Here is a 27,616-nt window from a genome sequence, read left to right as displayed (position 1 = left end):
CATATTTGTTATCATGGGTACTTCTGAAAATAACCATACAGGCTGGACATGGTAACACTGCTTGTAGTACTCAGGGGGCTGACCCAGGAGGATCACATTCAAAGGCTGCCTTGGGTACATAGTGAGACCCTATCTCAACAACAGAAGAGAATGGGCAGGAAGAGGAGAAAGAAAAAGGGGGAAAACAGAGAAACACGAAGACCAGGAAAGAGCCAGCGAGTAATAGGCGATTGGCCAGATCCAGCCTGCCTGTTTATGTAAATAAAATTGTATTAGTAGGCTGAAGATAGGCCTCAGTGGTATATTATAGACTGTTTTGCAATCATGAAGACCAGAGTTCAAATCTCAACATCCACATAACGAACTGCACATCTCTACAAACTCCATAAGCCTAGCTCTCAGGGATGTGGATACGGATGGCTGAGTCTTGCTGACTTCTAGCCTAGCTGAGAAACACCAAGCTCCAGGTTCAGGCAGAGACCCTGTCTCAAAAGAAGTAGACGGATAGTGACAGAAGAGGCACGAGACACTGTCTTCTGGCCTCCACCCACATGGAGGTGTGTGCACTGAGAAGAATCAAAGACCATCTCATGAAGTAGCACTTGCTCTCAATTCTGAAAGGCAGCTGTAGTATGGACATGTAGAGATGTATGCAGAAACTTACATTATAAAGAAAAGCACAACTGTAAGAACTAATACCATGACAGTGTGCTTGGCAGGGAAGGGGAGTTAGGTGAAAATGCTAACAGACATTTGAAGGCCAAAGCATTAAACATAATTAAACTTAAGAACTAAGGAGCAGTAATACTATGATGAGAACTATGCTTTACAAGATCAGACTGACTGACACTGGTATTTAAAATGAATCCAAGAAGAAAGCAATAAGGAAACTATTTTAAAAGCTATTAAAATAATCCAAAAGATAAGCATAAAAGGGTAGCCACAGGATTGGAGAGAGGATACACTGGAAGACTGCAATCAACACAAAGCAATGATCAGAAACCACTCAGATGACTGGACGGAACATCAGCATATGTGTTTTCACTTAGGGCTAGAATCTTCCATTGCCTCCACTATCTTCTCTCCTCTGAACAAACCAGTAAATAATCCTAATTAGTTCTGATAGTTTAAAAAAGCCATGTAAATACAAGAACTAGACTACCATTTTTCTGTGCAAAAATAACCATGGGGCTAGGGGATGACTTAGTAGATAAAGTGCTTGTAATACAAGCACTAAGGACAGATTTCAAATCCTGGAATCCTTTCAAAGATGGATGCATCACTGTAACTCCAGTGCTCCCATGGCAAGGAGGGAGGCAGAAACAGAATTCCTCAGAGCGATCGAACCAGCTAGCGTGGTATACATACGTGAACAAAGAACTCGCCTCAAATAAAGGGACAAACAAGGACCCACAGCTTGCTTATCCTCTGACCTCCAGAGAGCTGCTGTGGGACGATACACACACACACACACACACACACACACACACACACACACACACACACAACTAATCCTGAATGTAAGCTCTTCATCACAACAGAACTCACGTGTTAGTGTCCCCTCTGCTGGACCACTGGAGATAATAAAGAATGATCTAAAATTTGGGATCTCTAATTGTTTCTGATGAGCTGTCAAGTAAACAAAACAAAGCTCAAGAGCGAGAGGCTTGCTTTGCAGCAGCTTTTCTGCTGCTGTAGCTAATGCTCTTCCAGGGAGGGAATCCATAAAGTCTGTTTGTGCACATTCTCTAAAGCACTCCTAATTTTAAAGCTGTTTAAACTGGTTATGAAAAAAAGAGGTTTTGACATTATTTGGACTTCACAAATATTTAAGTAATCTATTTAAGAAATGTACTTTCAGCACAAGGATAAGCTGGAATGAAGCAGACAAACGTTTTTCCAGGCAAGTAGACTACTCAAGGGGCAGCTTTACACCCGTTCATTAAGAATTAACCCGTCTTTCTCTTGCCCTGGCTGGTGGGAAGGTCCACCAATGTAAGGCCAAGGTTATGAGGAGTCGAGGGCTATTTCTTCCTGTCTTCCTCCCTACCTAAAACCCAATCTCCATACTGGCTTCAAAATCTTCTAGAATCTGGATAACCCTAGTTCCCACCAGGCAATCTTGCCCCCAGCTTTCCAAGTCCATTGTAAGCCTCCATTTCTCGCTGCTTGGGTCTTCCTGCTGCTACTCTCTGGTTACCCCATGTCTTACTTAGCTTCTCAAGTCTTCCTCCACTTACATGACTACAGTCCCCTTGTGGAAGAAAGGGAGGAAGAAAGCTAAAGCAAAATGGTCCATGAACATCTCATCTGACTCTAGGGTGCCCACTGTTCAGCTCCCACCACCCCAGTTCACAACAGGAAAGACAAGCAATAGCGCCAGGGGAGTCTCGTGTGGCTTTGTGTACAAAGCGTGCATGCCAGGAGTGTTTCATAGAAAGAGAAGTGACAAGTCACCCAAGCTTTGCATAGGCTCCACGGTAAATATTTTAAAGAATGACTTCTGTATTAAAATAAGCCACAGAAACACCACACAATCTAATGGGAAACAGCGATGCTGCAAGAATGGTGTAGCCATATACAAAAGAATGAGATTCCTTCACTACTTCAGGCCACAAATAAAATTTAACCAAAATTAGCTAAAAACTTAAAAGATAAAACTACAGAGCCCTTAGAAGAAAACAAAGATTTTTTATAAAACTCTGTGGCATTCAATTAGACAATGTTCTTCTGAGGTATGGAACTGCCTCTAGCAAGAAAAAATGCCATCCTCAAAACTGAAACTTCATCCTTCAATGCACATTCTCAAGAAAATGAAGACAACCCATAATGAAAAAGTATATTTACAAATCATATAAAAAAAGGTAAACGAGATGAACAGACATTTCTTCATCATCAGGAAGATGCAAATCAAATCACAATGGGTGCCACTAGATAGCTCTTGAGAAAGGCAGCAGGGTGAGGTGTCACACACCTTTAATCTCAGCATTTGGAAGGCTGAGGCAGGTGGATCTCTCTAAGTCTCAAGCCAGTCAGGTCTACATAGCAAGGTCCAGGACAGCTAAAGCTACACAGAAACCCTGTCTCAAAACAGCAGGGTACGGTGAGGTGTTGGAACCTTTCCATTAACACTGACAGGAAAGCAAAGTAGTGCTGCCACTCTGATGATTCTGCCAATGTTAATAATAAATAATTACCAAATAAATCTGCTAGCAATACTATTTCTAGGAATATATCTGACATAAGTTAAAAAAAAAAAGCCTATATAAAAATCTATATACATATAGGTGTTTCTAACTACTACTTGCAATCGCCAGAAACTCATATTCATACCAACTGATAACTAAATAAAATGTAGGTCAATGAATTATTATTCAATAATAAAGGCTGGGAAGGGGTGACTCAGTTGGCAATAGCACCTAGGACCCATAAAAACAAAACAAACAAACAAACAAAAAACTGAGAATGCCTGTAACCCAGCACTGGGGAATGTAGATAGTAGATAGGTGGGTCTTGGGTGCTTACTAGCTGGCCAGCCTAATCCTAATGACAAGCTTCCTGTTCAGTGAGGGAACTGACTCAAGGTAGTAAGGAGAATGAGAGAAGAAACATCTGACATTCTTGTTCAGCCTCTGCTTGTGTGCACACAAGGGTCTAAGTCACAACATTCACACACATACACACTTTCAAATTAAAGTTAATTTTTTAAAAAAATAGTCATACATGAGGTCCCAAGTTCCATCCACTGCATAGCAAGCAATAAAAAAATTAATAATTAAAGTAATGAAAAAGAGTATGAAACACTGATGCATTATAACTTTAATAATACTTATACTAATTTATAAGAAACCATGCAAAACACTCCCCTGACCCCCTGCCCAATTGCAAAACTCCATTTATGTAAACTGTCAGAAGAGAAAACTCCACACAAACAGAAGTGAAAGGTTGCCAGGGACCGGAGAGCAACTACAATGGGTACCATTTTCTTGCTGGGTGATAAAACTACTATAAAATTAGATAGTAATGATTATACAATTCTTTAAAAACCAATGAACCATATATAATGTAAAAGGGTGAACCGAGCTGGGGCTACCAAACCTGATGACACACACCCACATGTGAGAGGTGAGAACCCTGTCCTACAAGTCGCCCTCTGACTGCCACACAAGTTCCATGGCACATACAATTACACACACACACACACACACACACACACACACACACACACAAATATAATTTTAAAATTAAAACAAATGCATATGGCATGTGGACTATATCGCAGTATTTTCTTAAAGGAGGAAACTGGGTCGATCTGTCAGGTAAGTGTGTGCCATACAACCTGAAAAAAGTGGGATGTGGTGGTGAAAGTCTGTTGGGAGCCAGCCTCTCATGGGTAGATAAGATTCAAACATGGGACAATGGTCCAGGTCAGTTCCACACACTAGCAGACAGACAACTCTCCACAGCTGTCCTGTCCTGCACATGTGCACTAGCATGGAAATGCTCACACACATCAATCTTAAAGGAGAGGTAGGCTTGAGGAGATGGCCCAGAGCGTTAAGCTTACCATGCCCAACTACCTGAGTTTGATGCCTGGGGTTGACACAGTAACAGGATCAACTGTCCCAAAAGTTGTCCCATGAGTACAACCGGAATGTCAAGGCAAGAATGTGTCCACTTACATATATATACAAAAAAGAATTGCAAAGAAAGCTTTAAAAATTCTATGAAAAAGCTGGGTAGTGATGGCACATGCCTTTAATCTCAACCCTTGGGAGGCAGAGACGGGCGGATATATGAGTTCAAGGTCAGCCTGGTCTACAGAATGACCTCCAGGACAATACAGAGAAACCTTGTTTTGAAAAATCAGAATAAATAAATAAATGAAAAATATTCTATAAACAATTCTAAAACTGCACCTACGTTTCCAATGTACTGAAAAACCTACACGTCAACTCTCTTTTCCTACACCCGGTGCTAAGCACAGCTACCTAAAACACACTCTTAGAGGGCTGCCTCAGCAGGTGAAGGTGCCCAATGCCATGCCCGACAACCTGCAACAATCAAATCTAGGATCCTGCATGAAGGAAAGAACTGACTCTCCTAAATTGTGCTCTGACTTTCACGTGTGTGTCAGTGTGGTGGCACATACGTGTCCACATACAAAATAAATAAATATAAAATAAACCTCAACACCACCTCGTTCCTTTCCCATCTCTCTCTGGGCTGCCTGTCTCTACTGAGAGTCTATTTGTTCCCTTTGCATTAGCTTGGGAACCAAAGCTTAGGTCTTCCTCTCCTATCTGAACTACCATGTAAGACTTCTTACAAGACCCTTGACTCTTACCTCCTCCTCAAACTCATTCAAGACAAGGTCTTATTAGACCTATAGCCCAGGCTGGCCTAAAACTCAATTCTCTCCTTTTCTGTTTTGCAATTTGAGAGTTAGCTTCTCAAGATAAACATAAAACTGGGATGGCATCACTAAGTAAACTATGAACATAATACTCAAAAACTACTTACGTATGCAAAGTTGGCATTTCATACAAACAGTGTAAGATATTCCACAATCTGGCCCCAACCTGTTAAAGCCTCACTGCCACGTTTCTTTGCTCTACACATTCTCTTATCTAAACTTATCATTCCACAAAAATGCCTTATACTATATGTTCTTTGTTCTCTCTCAACTGAAATCTCTTTTTTTACTCAAATCTAAGCCAGCTTTGAAAGCTCTCTAAATGCTTTATATTTCTTCAGCAAAATGAGTGATTTTGTCCTCTATACTTCACTAACATTTTAAAGCTCTGTTATCAAAATAAAGCAAGAAAGAAGAATAGGGGGAAAATGTAGGTTTGAGAATCTGATAGACCTGTGCTCAAATTTTATTACTGCATCTATTTTGTGTGTGTGTGTGTGTGTGTGTGTGTGTATTCACATGGGGCCAGCACATACAAGTAGATGTCAGAGGAGAGTCAGTTCTCTCCCTCCACCCAGAAATCGAGCTCAGGCTGCTAGGCTTGGCGGCGGGTGATTTGTGAACTGAACCATCTGGCGGTCTCCTGTGTTCAAGTTGTGATCTTGCCGTTTACTTACTGGCTGCATGGACTAGTAATGGAAAAATTTCCTAACCTATTTGATATTCAACTTCATGAGTAAAATGAAAGTTATATATATATATATATATACATATATACATATATATATATATATACATACACACATACATACATACATACATATATATATATCAATCAATCACAGGGTAATTGTGAAGACCAAAGTATAGTAGGCACATAAAAATCCTCAGTGATTTTTCTTTCCAAGTTTCAGTCTGCCTCAAGTGTTTGCATGCCTCTCTATCAGTGAACTCTAAACGGATTGAAAGCAACATTATGCAGATGGCCTTCAGTTTACAACAGAATTACATCCTAAAGCCTGGCTAGGTATCCTAAGTAACAAATACATTTAATACTGATAGGTACTGAAATACAGACCTTTAAGCCCAGCACTCAGGAGGCAGATGCAGAAGCAGAAGCAGGCGGAACTTTGTGAGTCCAAAGCCAGTTTGGTCTACACATTAAGTTCCAGGCCAGCTAAGGCACTGGTATTAAGTGTCTATAAAGAGTGTACCAAACAATCTAAAAATAACTAAGTTTATAGGGGATCATCTTTAGTCATACAGAAAATAGCAGTTGAGTGCTCTTTAAAATAGTTCTTTTGAGGGTTCTGTAAAGATACTCTAAAACCACTGTACTGACAAAGGCAAAGACAAATTCACAAGCAGTTTTTAAAAATAGTCTAATGAGGAGTTAAAATATAGGTTCCCTTACCTCATCATCATCAGAATCATTCCCAAACACTGATGGTTTTTGTAAAACTCGGTGCAACGGCTGTGTTTTCTTTGGCAAAATAAGCCCATACCTGCATATTTTTTTTGAAATAGAAATCATACCATTATCATTAAATGTTAAAAACATAACACATCCACTACTTCTTCCTGATGACTTTCCCAAAACATATCATACAACCTATGAACACATAATGGACTTAGTGCTTTGCAGCGATCTCAGAATTCTAGTGTTATGATTTTATTATTTGTTATTATTTCTCTACCTAGGCCAAATTCAAACATTTTTACTAAAGAAGAATATCAAGACTGCAGCAATGTTTTAGGTAGTGAAGTGACAGTAATCCTAAACAGGCTAGTGTCATGCTCTTTGCAAACTTGCTAAAAACCAAAACGTTCTAAACTGTTTTCTGATTTTTCCAATTTCTGTGTATTCACACAGTTCCTAAGATCTTGAAAGAATTATCTAAGAAACCCATGTAGAGATCCGGTCAAGTCCCCATTCGCTTATTTAGCTCAACTGCTTTTGTCTGCGAGCAAGTCGCCATGGGAAAACTTTCCATCACTGTCCACTGAGCTCACTTGCTTTGTCATAGCGCCTCTGAGAACCATCACCAGACTTAACACATTACGTTTCTCGAGTTTTTTGGCTTTGCAGAGGCTACGGGACGTGGCATCGCAAGGTTTGCACGACCAAGAATAAATTTCCAAACAGGTAAACAATATTTGTGTCTTTCACAGCAGCGTACACCGGTTTCCTATATGCCTACCCTTGTCTGTGGCTTCTCAGCACCACACTAACACCAGAAGGGAGGGCGGGAGGCAGGCCTGGATTGAGCTTCTGCCAGGGAGAACAAGGCCCTCTAAGGAAACACAAGTTTCTCTTCTCAGTGCCCCTGAGTGCATCCAACCGGGAGAAACTCAAGCGCGGGGTAGGAAGCAAGACTGAGGGGCCTCAGACCGAGCTTTTGGAAAATAGAAAAGTCTCGCTCTCTGCCCCTCAGCCTAACTTCCTTTATTTCCTCACAAGTTTCTCAAACTTCGGGCTTGCATCCTGGAAAATGTACGGGACCGGGTGGGGAACCTAAGTGGCTCGGGATTCCTCGCCTTCTCCCGCCTCTAATCCTGGCGGGGGTGGCCCTGCACTTCCGGCGACCTCAGACGCCTCGGTCTAAAGACTCAGTGTCCCTGGCTTCTTAGTCCCAAGCCTGAGCCTAACTCCCCCATCACTCACTGCCTGCCCGGAATCGCCATCTTGTTCCGACTCCGCTGGACGTGGTCGGCGCGGACGTGACGTGCGCTGACGCCGACGCGCACACGCACACTTCCGGTCCCGGAGCTCGCTTACCCGCTGGGTCTTGCCCGGGAATCTATCGCCGCGTTTTGTTTAGGGTCCGACTCTTAGTCTTAAAGTCGACGAGGGGAGGGTACGACCAAATTATAGCCCAGAGGTTCGTGGACCGCGCTCCTCGGACGAGCCTCGTCCCTGGAGATAGTGTTCGAATTTAATGTTTTAAAACGGTTGTTTTCCTTCTCAGTGAAGCTGGAGCTGGGTGACTAAAAAACGGAAAGCAATAGAACCTCAATGTGAACTGATTATTTTATTCAAACGGGGTCTTCCTATATAACCCTGACTGTCCTAGAACTAGAGATCTTCCTGCCTCAGCTTTCGGAATGCTGGAAATTCAGTTCCCCCCTCCCGACCCCCGCCCCACGCCGAAAACTTGCATTTAAACAGTGCCATTGTTTGAGACCATCTTGCTATATAGTCCAGAATATCCTTCTGTCTCAGTCTTCTAAATGACAGTGATTCATCACAAGTGTGCCACCCCATTTTAAAAAACAAAACCTGGCCACATTTCATCTGTGCATCCACCATTCTGAACTAGTGTTGGGGCCTGGGAATTACCGCACGAACCACTCAGATACCGATCTCAGTCTAATAGGAATTTAACATCTCCAAGACCAAAACACCAGGGGACACAGGCCAAAAACTCGGGAGCTGACTGTCTTATAGGGCTTTTTAGCCTAAAATCCACAAACATCTGTGCCAAATTGCTCCACCAATCAGGATTTAGAGATAGGCAATTTCATTAGAAGGGTGCCTTTTTTTTTTTTTCTTTTGCACACTTATCCTGTTCTCAATGGTTGAGGTATTCAGCTGTGGCAGGGGACTTGCCTAACATTCATGTTTTAACTTGCCAACCAGGACATCAGTTCCACCAAGTAGGATGTCAATCCCCAGGGATGTCTTAGGTAGGAACTTAAAACTTAATTTAACCCCTACTCAAAATGGAAGTATTATTCCAAATGGCTTCTTATGTTGGGTTTTAACAGGGGGACCAGGGACAGCTTATAAAAGTAAAAACACTATACATGTGCTCATATTTGGGTCCAAGCCTATCGTTGTTAACTATACAAAGCAGTTCTAAATGATTGTGATTGGTTTTCAAGAACACTAAATCACAGAACATCCTAGCAACAGCAGTAACAGCATATGAGAAAGATTCCTTAGTAACAGCACAAAATGGCAGACTAGATTGGTAACAGTTACCTAGGCTTTAACATTTTACCTGGGTCCTAACGACTAGTAGAAAAGTTTGAGACCAACTATAAGAAGACTGTATAGTTGTTTCTCTGTTCTATCTCTCTCCACCCCCATATATTTGGAAGTCATGTGAACATGTGGAATAGTGATGTCCTGTTACAATAACTCCCGTATCATTAGGAATTGACCCTGAGATCTGCGTTTATGTTTTAAAGGTAGAACTCTTACCTAGCATACTCAAAACCCTGGGTTTGAACTCCTGCACTACAAAAGAAAAAAAGTGACTATTCATTCCTCTGTTTGGTATAACCAGTTCTGTTTGATTAATGTTAGCATAATATGTCTTTTTTCATTTGTTCATTTTATATATGTGAGTACACTGTCACTCTTCAGACACAACAGAAGAGGGCATCAGATCCCATTACCGATGATGGTTTGAGTCACCATATGGGTGCTGGGAATTGAATGTTGGCTCTCCAGAAGAGCAGCCAGTTACCTTAGCCACTGAGCCATCGACCCATCCCCTTGTTTTCTGAGACAAGGTCTTGTTATGCATGCAGGTCCAGCTGGTCTGGAGCTCACTATGTGGGCCAGACTGGCCCTGACCTTACAGGGACACTTCTACATTTGCTTCCTGATAGTGGGATTGCGGGTGTGCAATACCATGACTTTAAAGAAAAGATTTTAAAATATTTTTTTCTTTTTGAATAAGTATTGGGAGGTGGAAAGAAGGCAGAGGAAAGGGATCAGTTCTTATCACTCACACGGTGCCTCACAGCTCTGGAATCCCAGCCCCAGGGGATCTAGCATTTCTTCTGGCCTCCCAGCAGCTCCAGGCTCAGAGGTGGTGCAGATACAGGCGGGCAAAACACCCATGCACATAACATACATCTTTAAAAAAAGAATAAAGTATTGTGTTTACCCACATATTGTCCAGTTCTGATGTCTCTTTATCTTCAGGTGCATATTGATTAATATCTAACATGACACCTCTTACCCCTGCCCCCAATAAAAGATAGGATCTTACCATGTAATTCTGGCTGACTTGAAGATCTCAAAGATCTGCCTGCATCTGTCTCCAGAGTACCGCCACACCAAGATAAATTCCTTTTATTTCTTGAAAGTAGCTGTACTGACGATAGAGCGCTTGTCTGGCAAGCAGGAAGAACTGAATCTAAACCCCAGAAGCCATGTTTCAAAAAACGAAAGACAGACATGTACTTATAATGCTGGCATTGGGAGAGATGGCAGCAGATCTGACCAGGCAGGCTTATCCTATCTAGCCTGGTGAGTAATAGGAGAGAGACAGAAAGAGAGAGACACATACAGAGAGACAGAGAAAGGCAGAGAGAGAGAGTCTGGTATCTAGCTTCCACAAGCAGGAATAATCAACCCTCTACTATACACAAACACACACAAAAGCAACTGCACTGAGATGTAATTCACATGAAGTTTATCATTGAAAATACAACTCAGTAGTTCATAGTCAGGACTTTACTTCCAGTGCCATGTCAGTCATGGCCTGTGAGTCTCTTCCTTCTCCCTGCAAGTCCTCTGACCCCAGGCAGCCGCTAATCTACTGTCTATCTTTATGGATTTGAAATATCAGGTTTTGCTTCTTATATTCGAAAACTCAATTATTAGATAAATATTTTAAGAACGGCATGTGCTCCAAATTAGTTGACCCCATGTTTGTTATGACATAACCTCCTTTACATAAAAAACAAAACAAAACAAAACAAAACAAACAAAAAAAAACAAACCCAATACCCAAACCAAAACCAAAACCAAAAACCAGTCCTTGCTCTGAAATCTTTGTATGATCCAGCTAGTCTAGTTTTCTTTTGACATTAACTCCAGAAATGTTGAAAAGATGTACAAGCATGAAAAATAATTGCACTCTCTATATAACAGATGTGTAGTCATTTGTTATAACTCAAATGATGACATCATATTGATGGAAAAAGTGGGAAGTATTTATGTGTGCATGTGCATGCATGCACACACACACACTTGAAGTCTTGGGAAGTAGCTACATTTTTGTATGATATTATCCTCAGACTGTCTCAACCCTCCAACTCCCAAATAATGACAAGGAATTTTTTTATTGATTATGAAAGCTTAGGCCTTCTAGTCTAGCTTGTCCCCAGCTGGCACGTATAACTTAAGTATCTGTGTCTGTGCTTGTCCACACTTGCCACCCCCTCAAGCCTGGTAGGTCCTACTTCCTCTATGCCTGACTGGCTGGCAAATCCCACAGTTCCTGTCTCTGTCCAGAAGTCTCTCCTATCCTCTCCTGCCTAGCTATTGGCGGTCAGCTTTTTATTAAAGCCAGTCAGAGAATGCTTTAAGTAGGCTAGGAAGGACAAAGACACACCTTTACACAGAGTACAAAAAGACTATCCCAACATGTCGTATTGGGAGCTTAATGGATAATGTCTGAATCAGGAGCATAAAGACTGTATCTATCCAGCCATGTTATTTAGCAATGTAGAGGTAAATATCAAAATTATGGCTGACGCCAGGCAGTAGTGGCACATGCCTTTAATCCCAACACTTGGGAGGCAGAGACAGGTGGATTTCTGAGTTTGAGGCCAGCCTGGTCTACAGAGTGAGTTTCAGGATAGCCAGGGATACACAGAAAAAGCCTGTCTCAAAAAACCAAAAAAAAAAATAATAATAATAAATTAAAAATTAAAAAACAAACACAAAACCCAAAACTTATGGCTGACATACAGAGACTGGCAAACTGCCCTGCAGTTAGAGAGTTAAAATAGGTTAGGAACTTGGTGTGTGTGGTCTCTGGAAGATACTCAGCTTTTACCTCATGGTGTGAAGGTAGCCATAGACAACATGACCAACATTCCAATCAGATTTCTTATTTTGAGTAACAGAGTCTCCTTTATGTAGGTAGGGTTGGCCTAGAATGTACAGGTTTCCTGCCTGAGCATCCTAATTCTAGGATTGTGTGTGTCCTAACCCTAACCCTAACCCTAACCCTAACCCTAACCCTAACCCTAACCCTAACCCTAACCCTAACCCTAACCACCATGCTCAGCTTCCAAAGTATAGTTTACCATGATAGACACCAGGCTAGGTTTGGCTCCTGGACTATTTGCCTACTCCGAAGGCTAAAAGAATTGGAAGAAGACTCTGAAATGAAGAAAATAGGAGTGAGCTGGGACTAAGAATTCTCTGATCTCAGCTGGCCTTGTATATAAATAGGATGATTCAACCAACAGGATGTAGTACTTTGCTTAATATAAAAGAGGGTCAAGGTCATCTACCTCCTGCTGAAAAGGTCAAATGGCAATAGGTCACCCAAGACATCCCAGTGGGGATCCCAGGGTCCCAGATGATAAGGGCTTCTAAATTGGTGTTATTCGGTAATCTCTCGTTGCCTTTGGGACACAGTGATAGAGCAGTCCTTGGTTTTCATGAACTAGAACCTTGGCTTCTCAAACACAGTGTTGAAGAGGGTTCTTTGCTTAGTTGGCGGTCTGCAGTAGCAGTGGTAATTGCTACAGGACTCAAGGACACAGAGAAGCCATTGAGACTTTAGAACCCAAATCCGGGCTCTTTAACATGAGCTGCAATACAGAAGTGAGCTAGGCCAGGAAAAGAACTTATCACCAGTGTACTCCCAAATGTGTAACAATTCCCACTCCCTTTGGCTCTGAGAAAACGGTCACTTGTAATTGAGAACGAGACCGCTGTGGGAGCAGTAGCACCCACGCCAGTGGATTTCCCATGTCACTGCCACTACTTGCAGCCTCTACTTCCAGCTTCTTAGTTTCACCTCTCTACAACTTCTGCTGACCCACAGTGGTATGTAGCAGCTCTGTGAACGCACACCCACTGCTGAGGTTCAGGAATCAGCACACAAGCCAGACAAACACAGATCTCAGCTAAGCAAGAGTAGTTGACTGAACACACACCCCAAGACTGAGCGTTCAGGACCCCCCTCCCCCAACACACACACACAAAGGACACAGGAGCCTAATTGTGGTACCAGTCTGTTCTCAGGACAGGCTTTTAATAGGACAAACCAGGATCAGAAGTTCAGAAGGCGAGGGTGGAGGCAGTACTACATTTTGGCTAATTAGACAAAGTATTATCAGCCAAACTTTAAGCTGATTAGTCATGAGGTAAGGGGTGGTGGACAGGTAGTGAACAGGGGAGTTTCAGGGCATGGAGATAACAGAGGGTTACAGCCATACATTCTGACTTCTTAGAAGAATTTTTCAGTGTCAGTTATAATTACTTCTGGGAAGTGGAGTCTGAGAACCTGAACTTAATTTTACCTTAGGAGCAAAGTGGAGACTGAATAGAAAATGGCTACAGTTGTGTTAAAAGGGATAGACCTCAACATCCATCACATTTTTCCTTTCTAAACAATATCTTTAAAGGAAATATTCCATTTGCTATGTCAGTTTTATCTGTCTAGGCTTTGGGTCCATTTTTGCAGGGAAGAGAGGAAATGAGGTTTGTCTATTATAACCCAGGCTGGCCTTGAACTCCAAGTCCTCCTGCTTGAGCCTCCTTGGTGCTGGGATTACAGGGCTGCAGCACCACACTCAGCTGAGTACTTTTGTCTTTGTAAGTCTGCTTCACAAGTTGGCTTCATTTTAGTGAATGGTGACCTCTAATTCAAACAGCCATGGCTAGAGAGTCAGAGTCACATGAAACAAAATGTCATCCCCAAAGAGGCCTCCCTAACTGAGATCTGTGAGGATGGTCTAAGCTTAGGCAATAGATGGGGGATACATTTTAATGATTGATAACTTAAAGTAGTTACTGAACTGCTTCAGGAAAAAGAAACAGGCCTTATCTGATGACTATCCATGGCTGTCAACTACAATACAGAACTAGGCAGTGAATTTTTCTTTGCCCTCCTCACCTTGCTAACATCCTTTCCTCCACTGGCACTGGAGCCTACTTCTTCAGGAATCCAGCAGATAACAGAAGACAAGCTGAGACATCCAGCCTTGTGTGACTGGGCAAGTACTAGATCTTGAACTTTCCATTCACAGCCATTGTTGGATTAGTTGGACCACAGTTTGTAAGTCATTGCAATAAGTCCCCCCCCACACACACATACATATTCATTCCATAATTTCTATGACTCTAGGGAACCCTGACTAACACATCTTACTGTATTCAGTTAATTGATCTTATCAGTTGAAAGAAATTATTTAGTTAGGGTCTTCCATATCCCAATGTTGCTAAAATTCTTTCGCTAGGGGAGATGTAAACACCCATCCTTCTTCCTATGGTCACAATTACAAACAGGTAGCATCCCACCCAAGTTTACCTAGGAAACCAACGAGTTTATTCAGCTTCTTTACATAGCACTGGGTAGGAACATAGGTGACCTTAAAAGTAGCCCCACTGGAAGGTACATCCAGCACGGAATCTCCCATGATCACACAGTTGGAGTCTCCTCCCCTAGACCATCCCTGCTTACATTATATGCTTAGCCCCTCCTGGAGGCCAGAACTGCAAACAACTGACTGGCAGGGATGGCTAGATACCAGGGGTGGGGACGTGGGGGGGGGGGAGCCCTACCCTCCACACCTCCTAGGAGGGATTGAGGGAGTGTCAATGAGCTCAGCTGGGAGGACCTTATGCAAGCAAACATAGCTGATCTGATAAAGTGGCGGCCCCAAAGTTACTATGAAGAACACTGAGCTTTGGATCCTCCGGCTTTCAATCCCCAAGTGCTGGGATTGGAGTTGTATGCCACCACATCCGATTTTATGTTGTGCTGGGGGTCAATCCCAGGGCTTCGTGCTTGCTCATCAACTACACTGCCCACTGAACTGCATCCCCAGGGCCAGACACAACTCAGCAGTTGAGAACCCTGGCCACTCATCCAGAGGAAAAGAGTTCAATTCCTACCATTAAATGACCAGCCCGTTTGGTTGGGACTGGCTCTCCCAGGTACACTCAGGCAAACACTCACACATGTAAAATAAAGACAACTCAAATATTAAAAAGAAAAGGTCATGAAAATATAAAATATCCATTATCACTAAGTCATAGTAAATTTAATTCCCCTAACCACAATATAAACAGTCTCTTGGCCTACCTCTCCCCAGCTGCCTACACCATCTTCTGTATTTACAAGTTTGTTCTGAAGCCATCCGGATATACAGCTATCAGTTTAATATCTTCAAGAACACTGTTGCTAGAAATGCTGCTGCAAATGCCTGAAAATGCTTCCTTCCAAACATGGAGTGGCCAAGAGTGGGACCTCTGGTCATGAGTTCACCCGAGACAAGATAGCTGGTAATAACACCATCATCTTATCAGGAAGGGTCCAGGCTGCCAATCTCCACTTGTAAGACACTCAGGACACATCATAGTCTGTCACCTCATAAAGAAAGTAAAGTTTAATTTCCCAATTTTTATTAAAAATGTGGTTCGTCATCTTTGTAAGAAAATATCCTACAAAGATGAAATCTTACAACACAGCAGTAACGTTTGCTGTAATAACAAGCTTTGAGCAAATATAAATTATTTTGTAGTTATAAACTTGATAAGTTTTTGTTAATAAAATTGATGTTTTCTTTCTTTATGAGCCATGGGAAAACATTTCCTGTTCATTGAAATGATATTTGTGGCAGGGTACATAATTCTCATAGCCCTCAAGGTGTTGAGGCAGGAATATCATGGGTTCAAAGCCAGCCTGGGCTACATATCCAGTTCCAGGCTAGCCTCAGAAATATGGAGATTCTGTTTCTAACAACCAAACAACCAAACAACCGGAAATATAAAAGTGACTTTTAAATTGTTAAGGGAAAAAGAGATGAAGAAGAGATGGAGAAGTAGTGTTTGGATAGTCTTTGAAAAAATTCTAAAAACAACAACAACAACAACAACAACAAACAATTACAAGTCCACTTCTTAAAATCTTTATTGCTTGGTACTCTTTTGATGTAAAAGCTGCCATTTCTTCCTGTCCAGACCACCAGTAATCTTTATTTTGCTATTTAAATTAATGAAAAGCAATTTCCCAAATAGCCATAATAGTCTCCTGTCATACAGAAAGCTCAAACTAAAATACATTCTATTATATATTCTGGTACTCTTGGTTGTGGTCATCATTCATGCATACTCTTTAGATAAAGTTTCTCCCTTAGGTAGCACCTTTGGGAGCAGAATATGTCTATGCAACATTCTTTCCAGTTGATAACATTTCACAGTTAACAGCATTGGACACAACAGTGCTGTTAATCAGCACATCCCGATATGCTACCAATCCTTAAAATTTCTCTCGAATGGATCTCTCTGAGGATATTGCATAAATAGAGGTGGTGCTCTTCTTGGGCAGTGGAGGTACAATGGAACTATCTTGCTGGAAGTCAAGCTCTATGAGAGTTAGGCAAATGCATATCCAGTGGTACAGGAGTTCAACAACAATGTTCTTGAATTTCCAGACTTCAGTTCGAGAATGACCTGCATCAATAAAAGGAAAAGTTAGCAAAGATAATATTGTACTTTAATTATGAAGAAATAAAGTTAAATATGATTAAATTCATTGGCTATGTTGTGAATCAAAATCCTAGCAGTATCTTGTTTACATATTTAATTCTAAAAGGTAGATAGGATTTGGTATTGCCATGTAATGGAATAATACATAGCAGTTAACACTGAAAAATATACATACATACATACATAAATACACATATACACATATGATGTATAGAATCTTATATGTATTTGGGTATAACTCTTAAAGGTTTAAAAACTTGTAAGATTTATGATTTCATAAAGAAATAGTAAAAGGAAGCCAAGAGGTAGTGGCAGATGCCTTTATTCCTAGCATTCAGGAGGCAGAGGCAAGCAAATCTCTGAGTTCGAGGCCACTCTGGTCTGCAGGGAGAGTACCAGGATGGCCAGGGCTACACAGAGGAAACCCTGTCTTAAAAACCAAAAAGACAGGGCTGGAGAGATGCCTCATCAGTTAAGAGCACTGGCTGTTCTCCCAGAGGTCCTGAGTTCAATTTCTAGCAACCACATCAGTACACCATCTGTAATAGGATCTGATGCCCTCTTCTGGTGTGTCTGAAGACAGTGGCAGTGTACCCACATACATACAATAAATAAATAAATCTTTAAAAAAAAAAGGCAAGAGATACAGTAAAAGGAATGGCTCAGGCATGAAAGTGTAAGCCCCACATTCATACTCACATTAGGAGAAAAGAGATTGGCATCAGAGGAGTATAAAATCCTGACTGCTCCTGTTATAGTTTATATCTTAAAAATAAAACAAAGCATCGGGCTCAGATGGGCATGGGGACACACCTGTATCCCAGCTTCTTGGCAGGCTGAAACAAGAAGTCTGCTGGTTTGATGTTAGTTTAAGCTAGATAACAATTTTGAGCCAGCTTCAGCAACTTAGTGAGACCCTGTTTTAAACTAAAATTTAAAAGGGGCTAGAGATGTAGCTAAGTGGTAGAGCACCTGCCTTACACATATAAAACCCTAGGTCACTTCCCCGCATTATAAAACAAAGTAAAATGAACCTAACTCAAACAAGGCATGCTAAGGTTGGGTATAAATATTTCATTATGAATAAACAGTGCTTATTATTTATGCTTTATTTATTTATTTATATTTATCTATTATTCATTTATATAATATTTGAAATATTCTCTAGTTAGAAATTGCTTTGAGATATGTAGTTACTGCCTACTGTTGAAAATTGTTAGCTGCCATTCATAGACTCCCAGGAGCAGGTGACTAATATTTAGATAGACTGGTTCAATGGAAGAAGCACCTTAGAGTTGACAAGGTCTGGATTCTAATTTTGGCTCAATCTCAACTGATTTTGTGACCTTAAACAGACCGTTTACTTGCTCTGAGTCCGCCCATCTTTCACGATTATCATGAGAGCAAATGAGAAAACATGCGGGAGGAGCTGTGTCTTTCCTCCCAGCACAGACGGAGTTTATTCATACTCTCACTCCGTCTAACCCAGTGTTGACCCAGATAAAGATCTGCTGATCTGAGTTGAACAAACCGTTATATATACACATAAAACTGAGTGAAACTTTTAAATATAACTAAGAGAAGTTTAACTGTAATCTCAACCAACCATCTACTAGAATTTTAAAGAACACTTTAACCGATGGGTGAGTGAGTGTGTGTGTGTGCCACAGCATGTGTGTGCAGATCAGAGGACAAACTTGGAGGTCTCTGCCTCTGACATGTGGGCCCAGGGGTCAAGCCTGGGTTGTAAGGTCTGGGGACATTGAGCCATCACACAGACCCCAGGACATATTTTACTTCCTGTTTCCTACCAAGTCAAGGAGCAAGTTTCCCTGAATTGGGCTTGGCTTTAGCATGGTTTTGAAGGCACCTTTGTGAGCTAAGGTGTAGCACATAATAGGAGAGGCTCATGCAATAAGTAAATATTTACATCTTCATTTTTATTTGAAGCTGACTTTAAAACATGTGGGTGCAATTAATTTTCTAACATTCCCTCTTTTTACACACACACACACACACACACACACACAGAGAGAGAGAGAGAGAGAGAGAGAGAAGCACTGTTTTTTCTCATTCAGTTGTAAGTGTTCAATAAATGTTGAATTGAAATAACATTAAATTAAAGAATAATTTAATTTCTTTATTTCAAGTCCTAAAAAATTTTCCAGATTACAGTTCAATAATATTAGTGACAATTTTGAATAAGAACAAGTACAGATGTTAGCCATGAGAACACATTAGAAATCTCTGATTCATCTCACTTTACGGGTAACTCTAGACCAATAAGAATACCTACTTAAAACACAGAGGGCACGTTTGTCACCATTGATCCCTCTTTGTGCTAATTAGCTTCCTGGAAATTTCAAAAAGAAATATTACAGATTTCCAAAGATTACTCTAAGTATCTTAATGATCCCGTGTTATACATCTAAATTAAATAAACGCAAAGTTCATCCCAGGACACTCCTAGTACCTGTCCCAATGAATTTTCTGAGATAAAACAGCTTCCCACAGATTGTTCTGTGTCCCAAATCCTCAAAGAGTGCTCCGTTCCATCAAGGGCTGTCGATGATCTTGGCTGAACATCTCAGTATGGAGACCTCTATCTATAGCCATTATTAAACCAGTCACTATCTCCTTGGTGATGGAAGGACAGGAGGGTGGAGAGAAGGGTTGTTCTCTTTCACAAGGCCCAGTTGCTTATTTCCTGTCTTATTGTTACCAGGAACAAAAGCTCCAAACCGCCTGGGAGTTAGTTCCTGTTTCCCCTTTCCTTTCCAGAGATGATTCTAATGAGCCCTCTAAGGAAGCCTCCTCAGCTATCTCGGGACCGTTACTCTTGGCTGCTGCTGCCCTCTTGCGGCAGACAGGTGACTGACCGTCACAGATTGGCAGACTGTCCACACCTACCCTCATAACAATTTTCAAGAGTCTATTTTTCTTTTTTTCTTCCACGACTCTATGAAATTATGATCAGTTTGATTTGCCTTAGTAATGCTTACAGCAATTTTTAGGTACATTTAAGTTATAAGGATTTCAGAGTAAGGCACTGAGTAACCTTCAGGGATGTATTCAGTAAGCTTTTAATAGGGTATTTTTAGGTCCCACTTTAATCAAACTTTTAATAACACAGGGAATTCATTATGCTGAAAATATTGGACTATAAAAAGCATGTTTTTAAATTAAACCTCAATTTGTAGATCTTTGCTTTGACACTGGATTAATTAAGCTAAATCCTCTGGGAAGCATAGACAATTAATAAAAAAAAACAGGCAAAGCGAAGACTGAAGTATTTAACTTCAAGTTCAAAAGCCAAACCGCTTCCTTCGACTGCCAGCTAACCAAGGTCAGACGTGTCTCTTGAATGCTTTCCTTTACCATCTGTTGTGTTAGCTTTAATTCTCTATTTCCATTGCCAGACACCCCTAAGCCATTTTAAAACATAGTCTGCTAGCATCTCTTCTGAACACAGTAGGCTGAAGTTCCGGTCAGCCCAGGTACGCACACCTGGAAGGAGATGTGTGTGTAAATTCCAACTAGGGTTTTACACAGGCAGGAGGACTCTGTGGTGATAGTTGGGGTCTTAATGTGTCCCTGTTGGTTTGAATGTCATCCCAAAGGCATCGTCAGACACCTTCCCAGGCCTATCAGGACAAGGATGACCTCTCGTTGTTTTGAGATATTCCAGTTGTGTGGAAGTTTTTCCGAGGATGAATCCTGAGTTCTTGCAGCACACAGCTCCTCTGCTCCCATTGTGAGCATGGTTTCTGTACAAGCACGGCACAGGTTCTGGACTTTTCACAACTTTTCAGATGTGTGAGTTTTGGTCCATGTAACTTATCCTCACAGAAAGCCATGGTTCAGTGAAGTCACCTCCAGACTTTTGGCAGCTGTCAAACCTGTTGCTATGTTCCCTTGGTGCTAAGACATTCTAAGAACTGTCTCCACTCCTCCCTTTGCAAATCACCGACTGACCAACAAATTCCAATTTTATATCCCCACCTAGAGCTTTCTCCAAAGTCCCTGATTTCTTTTTTCAGCTACTTATGTAGTCCTCTGCTTGGATATTCAATAGACACCTCGACCTTAGCTTGCTAAGCTGTGAATTCTTTTTCTTTTTTTTTTAAAAGAATTTTCTATTTTATGTATATGAGCATACTGTAGTTGTCTTCAGACACACCAGAAGAGGGGATCAGATCCCATTACAGATGGTTGCGAGCCACCATGTGGTTGCTGGGAATTGAACTCAGGGCCTCTGGAAGAGCAGTCTGTACTTCTAACAACTGAGCCATCTCTCTAGCCCCAAAGTGTGAAAAAAGCCCCAACTTTTTTGAAAAGTATTTATCTTATATTTATTTATTGATTTGTGTGTGTGTGTGTGTGTGTGTGTGTGTGTGTGTGTGTGTCAGAAGTGGGCATTGGATCCCTTGGAACAGGAGTTACAGGTGGTTTTGAGCCACCATGTGGGTGCTGGGAACTGAATGCCAGTCCCCTGCAAGAGCAGCCAGTGCTCTCAGCAAGCAAGAGCAGCTGAGCCCCTGAATGTGAACTCATCTTCCCCACCAGAGCCCCCACCATACAGCATCCTTCAATTTCACTAATGGCTTCTCCATTCCTCCAAACCATAGTATCAACCTTGACTCTTGTTTTATTCATATTTCACACCCAAGCTGTGGAGTTACATTCTGATTCTCACCGAAATCTGTCCTATATACACGCTCTGACCATGTTTCACTGTCTCTGTTGGCATCACTTCCACCTGAATTCCTGCAGCAGCCCAGCTGACTGGTCTCTGACTACCCCTCCCCTCCCCCACCCCTCCCCCAAAGCTTTTCTTACAGGGGTAGAATAATCCTCTTATTTTCTCTTTCCCCCTCTCCTGTCCCTCTCTTTTCTTCTTTCAACTGGGTTTACCTATATAGGCCCTAGGTGTCCTGAAACTTCCTCTGTAGACCAGGCTGGCCTTGAACTCACAGAGATCTGCTCCCCAAGTGCTGGAGTTAAAAGTGGGAATCACTATGCCCAGTTTCTTATATTTGCTAATTTTATTTTTAGGTGGAGTCTTGTCCTGTAGCTCAGGTTGACTTTTGAACTCATACTCCTGACCACATCCGGCCATCAGAGTGACTCTTTCAAAGCATAAGCCATGTCATGAAATTCGTCTGCTTAACCTTTTTCTTATAGTATGTTATGATGGTGTGAGGCCCTGACTGACTCGGCCACTGCCCCACCCAGCTCCCCGTGACCTCATCTTCCATATGTCTCTAATTCTTTTGCTCTGCTCCTGACATAGGATTCTCCGGCCATTTCACCACACTGCCTACTCCTGCCCTAGGATGACTTTGCTTTGGGTCTTTGCCCTGCTTGGAGTACTCTCCACAGACAGATCCATATAGTGGAGTTCTTTGCTTAAATTCTCCTTTTGACAAGGTCTCTCTCAACTCTCTATTTATAGTTGTACTGCTTCACACAAGACCTTAGGTGAGATCTACCGCTTCACCTAAGAGAAAACAAATTTCCATCCCAACCTCCTTCCCTGTCTCCCACCAACGCCACCCAATCACCTTACCCTGGTTGCTTATTTTAGCATGCATTTTATAAGAGTTTTATTATTTTTTAATGTACATACATACATTACATTAAGGGTCTTAATGTGTCCCTGTTGATTTGAATGTCATCCCAAAGGCACTGTCAGACACCCCCCAGACCTATCAGGAAAGGATTGGTGTTGGACAAAGTCAACCTCTCATTGTTTTTCAGATATTCCAGCTGAGTGGAAGTTTGTTCCAGGATGAATCCTGAGAGTGTGTATGAATGTGTATGTATGTGTGTGTGTGTTTGTGTATATGTATGTATGTGTGAGTGTATGTGTATGTATGTATGTGTGAGTGTATATGTATGTGTAGTGTATGTATGTGCATGTATGTATGTGTGTGTATGTGTAGTGTATGTGTGTGTAGTGTATGTGTGTGTGAGTGTGTATATATGTGTAGTGTACGTATGTGTGTGTGAGTATGTATGTATGTGTGTGTGTATGTATGTATGTGTGTGTGTATATGTATGTGCATGTGTGTATGTGTGAGTGTGTGTGGGGGCATAGTGCTCTGCTACCAGCTACATCCCAGCCCTGTCTTGTTTATTCTCTGCTTTCCTCTGGACTCTAAGATTTGTGGGGGTTTGTTTTTGCCTGAGATAGGATCTCACTGTAGCTCAGGTGGAGGTTGTCCGACAGCAGGCAAGAGCCACTGTGGAGTTGTGAGTTGTGAGCTTCCTGAGAGCAGGGACCTTAGTCAGCTTTAGTCTCTGTTCCTCAAAGTCCTAAGATGGAGCCCGGTACACAGAGTCGGCGTTCCTTTAAAGCGGTCGAGTGAGGGATGAAGGAATAGAGTTTTAGGAGCAAACAGAGATAAAGGAAGGGCACACTCACAGAAGAGAAGAGGATCCTTACGTCAGCAATGAAGGAGACCTGCGCCTGCATATCCTGGGAGCCTCACGGGGTTCAGAAAGGTGTCTAGATGCATTTAGGAAAGAGATAGAGACCTGGTAATGCTCCTCACACTAAAGCACCAGGTGACTTCCTCTCTCACTTCTAGAAACATCTCAGGAGTTTTGGGAGTGGGCCCTTATACGGAGCTCAGAGTGCAGTTCCCACAAAAGTTAAACAGAGAGCTGCCATGGATCTAGCAACTTCACCCCTAAGGTCCGTGTCCAAGAGAACAGAATACACATCTTTAGAAAAACCAAACCAACCAACCAAACAAAAAAACATCACCACCACCAACAGAACAACTCTAAACAAAAAATTCCTGGCAACACAATCCCAAGGAGTCGAAAACAAAACCCCAGAGGCCCATGAACCAGTACATGGATAAGTGAGCTATAGCATATCAATGTATAGATAATTCAGGAATAAACTAACATTCACTAAGATGTAGATGAACCCTGCAAACACTAGGATGGGTAAATGAGACACCACCAATTGCATAATCCCATTTGTATCAAAAGTCCGATGGGCAAATCCAAACAGACAGAAAGCAGATGCGCAGTTGCTGGGAAACAGTGAGAAAAGAGAGCGAGCCAGCACCAATGGGCTACAGCTTACTTTTGAAAATATCACAAAATTAGATGATGCCGATGATTGGTGTATTATCCAAACCGAGTAGTTCAGAACGCAGAAGTGTATGTGATGCTTGCTTTCTTTCGTATGTGATGTTTCTCTTGCTTTCTTTCGAGACAGAATTTCATATACTCCAGGCTGGCTTGAACTTGTTATGTACCTAACTTGGCTCAAGGCCTCTCTGCCTCTACCTCTCAAGTGCTGGCATTGCAGGTCTGGGCCTCCATGCCTCCTTTTCTGTGGGATTGGGGATTGAGCCCACAGCTTTGCACATGCGTGGCATGGACTCTAACAAAATGACCTACATCCCAAGCTTGGTACCTCATTTTGACAAAGAATGGGTCAATGCGTCTCTGGTTAAGGAGTTTCCCCCAATCTGGTGACCTTTTATTTTAAAGAGAGAGGAAGAAAAACAGAACTTCCTGTCTTAGTCAGGGTTTCTATTCCTGCACAAACATCATGGCCAAGAAGCAAGTTGGGGAGGAAAGGGTTTATTCAGCTTACATTTCCACACTGCTGTTCATCACCAAAGGAAGTCAGGACTGGAACTCAAGCAGGTCAGGAAGCAGGGGCTGATGCAGAAGCCATGGGGGGATGTTACTTACTGGCTTGCTTCTCCTGGCTTGCTCAGCTTGCTTTCTTACAAAACCTAAGACTACCAGTCCAGGGATGGCACTACCCATAATGGGCCCTCCCCTTTTGATCACTAAATGAGAAAATGCCCCACAGCTGGATCTCATGGAGGCATTTCTTCACCTGAAGCTCCTTTCTCTGTGATAACTCCAGCCTGTGTCAAGTTGACACAGAGAACCAGCTAACTCCTAAATGTCTTCAAAATTATTTTCCCCAGCAAAGTTCAAATCAAGTATGAGGGTTAAGTAAAAACATTTTTCAGACATAAAATACCTAGAAAAGCACCGTCTCAGAAAACTGCTACTGGAAGAGGGCTCAGAGATCAAGGTCTTGCTTAGCTAAGTGTGGGACCCTTGGTCCTAGACTCCACACTTAAGGAAAAGACAGGAGAAAGGAAACTGCTATTGGGTAAGTACAGCCAGTGAGAGACTTTGGAGTACTCAGTCCTAAATGGAACACTGTCATCAAACTCTGCCCCTCAAGGCTTAAGGTCTGTGTGGAAGAGGAAACAGACAGACTGTAAGAGTCAGAGGTAGGGGACGACTCCAAGGAACAATGTCTTCCAGACCCAGCAAGGCTGCTACACATAAGCACTCACAGTGACTGTGACACCTTCAAGCTAGACAAAATCCCAGGGCAGAAAAGCGTAAGTGGACACAAAATTCCATCCCGTACCAAGAAGCAATTTGCAGATGGTACCTGACGGGCAAGGGACACTCAGTTTCCCCAGAGGGGTGTCCATGAGTCACATGCAAGATCCTATGCTCTTCCCTGCAGGTCCAATCCCAGGGAGAGCCTGCAGATATTGCCGGTGTCATCTCATACTGATCTGGCTTCCTGAATAAGAGCTTTTCTTAAAGCTGCAGGAAGACCACACAAACTTTAAACTATAATAGATTGCCCCCGGACACAAGGGTCCTCTCCTGACACAAACAGAAAGACGCACCCAAAGAACACTTTTCCTTCCTTCAAGCATGGAGCTTAGAATTTCTTGATATAACTTCATCTAAATGAGAGAGGATTGATATATCCCGGTGACCTAGGAGCTTTGTTGGTTGCTACAGAGACTAATAACAAACACTAAAGGGTTGCTAGTTTCGAAAGGGAAACCAGCCAATTGGGTTTCTGGCTGCATCCCAGTCTGTCACCTGCAGTTCTGATTTCTGCCACCTGAGGGCACTATCAGAAAGCAGAACGCAGTATTTTCTGTGATCAAGGCTGCTGAAGTAAAGTCTAGAGTTCAAAGACTGGGCAATTGGTGGAAATTTGCACGTGGTGTTCTTATCAGAGCATGTGACAGCAGTTGGCTCTAACAGGCAAATTTGAGGCAGAGTCTAAAGAGATTCCTTTGAGGCATTGTGCCCTGCCACAGGAGCCTTTAGCCTCTCCCGGGGTTGGGGGATGGGCTTATAAGGGCACATACCTGCAGGGTGTAGGATGGCAAGGCCTGTCCCTCATGTTTATTTCTTATGTCAGAGGGACTGGGTGGAAGATCAGTGGGTGCCTACGTCCCTGTCCAAGGTGGGGAACATTACTCAGGAACACAAGGAATCCTGGCGGTAGGCCTAGGTGAAGGGGCTGGCAAGTTGGCAGGATCAAGAGGAACAAGGTTACAGGGAGAACGCCAACTAGATAAACTGGTCTGCTGGAGTTCATGGTGGCTGTTAGTTCTCTCCCAAAGGGAGAACCAGAGACTGGAGGTGGGGGTAGGGCCAGGGAGACTGAGCTTGGGGCTAGGCATTCTTGGGACAGATATAGGCTTCTCTGGACTCCAAAGTCCTCAAATATAGAGTAAATATATGAAAGCCTACACTGGGCAGGCCTTAACCCTAGCCACTTAGAAGACCCAAGGCAGGAGGATCACAAGTTCAAGGCCTGCTCAAGAAGTTTAGTGAGACTGTCTCAAAATAAAAAGTAAACAGAACGTTAGAGTTTGGTAGTAAAGTGCTTGCCTAGCAAGTATTCAGTAACACACACTCGCACACAGACATAATAACACAGGCATGCACATGCTCACACATACCTACGGCAAACAATTAATAGCATCTAGTTTTTTTTTTTATTGCTGATGTTACTGATGCTTGAATGGAACCTTCAACCCTAACCCTAACCCTAACCCTAACCCTAACCCTAACCCTAACCCTCAAAGGTTCACAGGTCAAAGTCAGACCTGTGGTGCCTGTGAATGCAGAGGTTCCCACGAATGAGCTCAGAGTCACGAGCTGTTGCTCATATAGAATTCTAAATAGGATTTTGAACCAGATTCACATTATTCATGGCGCACATTAATTCTCTGTGAGTCTCATGCCCTCTATCCCCAAGTGTATCTGGGAGGACCTCACTTTCCTAGCAACATCTCTATGGCATTACCATACCACAAGCTCCGTGTTCGGCCACTCTGCCCCCCCCCTCCCCATCTACAGCCTAGGGAGTGAGGCTACTGTCCCTGCCATTGCTTTTGACTTTCCCTTGACCCTGGGGTCTCTCAGTTCTGAGCTTTTCAACCTAAAAACCTATATACCACAGAAGCCCAGAAAGTCTCTGACTCGGTGCAGTCTCCAGGGAGAGTAGGGGAGGGAAGGCGAGGAGCTGGTTTAGGGAGTCCAGAGCAGTCTGGATCTGTCCTCAGGGTGCTTAGCTGCAGATTCTGTCTCCCCAGCCCTACCCCGATCTCCAGTTTTTCCTTCGGAGAGAACTGACAGAGCCATTTCACTGTTAATGATTAGAGGTGCTTTTGATTGTTTTCTTTTGGAGAGTGAGTCTCATAGGCAGCATTGGCTGGCTGGCCACCGGCCTTGGCCTTGCAGATCCTTCTGATCCTGCCTTCACACCAGGTCATCGATTAGTTTTTCCTAAGTTGCAAAGTGGAACAAGCATTCTTAGCTCACTTGTGGGCCTGGCCTGCGGTGTCTGGTGGAGGAATCCACACCAGGGCAGTGGGTGATGCTCTGCTAGATCCCTTGTCACCTCCAAC

The 27,616-nt window shown here is 42.5% G+C and overlaps 2 protein-coding genes across 3 annotated transcripts in view; both read right to left on the bottom strand.

Moving 5' to 3' along the window:
• Nsrp1 (nuclear speckle splicing regulatory protein 1) overlaps positions 1 to 8,131 on the bottom strand; it is a 30,257-nt gene extending 22,126 nt beyond the window's left edge. Inside the window, exons 1-2 of one of the 2 annotated variants that reach the window (XM_052196151.1) lie at positions 8,082 to 8,131; positions 6,831 to 6,921 (exon numbers count right to left, since the gene is read on the bottom strand). In XM_052196151.1, coding sequence (XP_052052111.1) covers positions 6,831 to 6,921; positions 8,082 to 8,101 — 111 coding nt within the window. In that variant the 5' untranslated portion in view covers positions 8,102 to 8,131. Of the gene's footprint in view, positions 1 to 6,830; positions 6,922 to 7,617; positions 7,773 to 8,081 lie in introns of those variants that run through there. The other variant, XM_052196152.1, reaches the window with a different exon arrangement.
• An 8,195-nt stretch (positions 8,132 to 16,326) lies between these two features.
• Efcab5 (EF-hand calcium binding domain 5) overlaps positions 16,327 to 27,616 on the bottom strand; it is a 112,592-nt gene continuing 101,302 nt past the window's right edge. The window contains exon 18 of the mRNA XM_052197376.1: positions 16,327 to 16,856. Within this exon, the coding sequence (XP_052053336.1) occupies positions 16,663 to 16,856 (194 nt within the window). The 3' untranslated portion in view covers positions 16,327 to 16,662. The remainder of the gene's footprint in view (positions 16,857 to 27,616) is intronic.

The sequence above is a fragment of the Apodemus sylvaticus genome, chromosome 10 (assembly GCF_947179515.1).
Source record: "Apodemus sylvaticus chromosome 10, mApoSyl1.1, whole genome shotgun sequence".
Lineage (NCBI taxonomy): Eukaryota > Metazoa > Chordata > Mammalia > Rodentia > Muridae > Apodemus > Apodemus sylvaticus.
The sequence above is the reverse complement of the archived record's forward strand: the minus strand, read 5'-3'. Positions and strand labels throughout refer to the sequence as shown.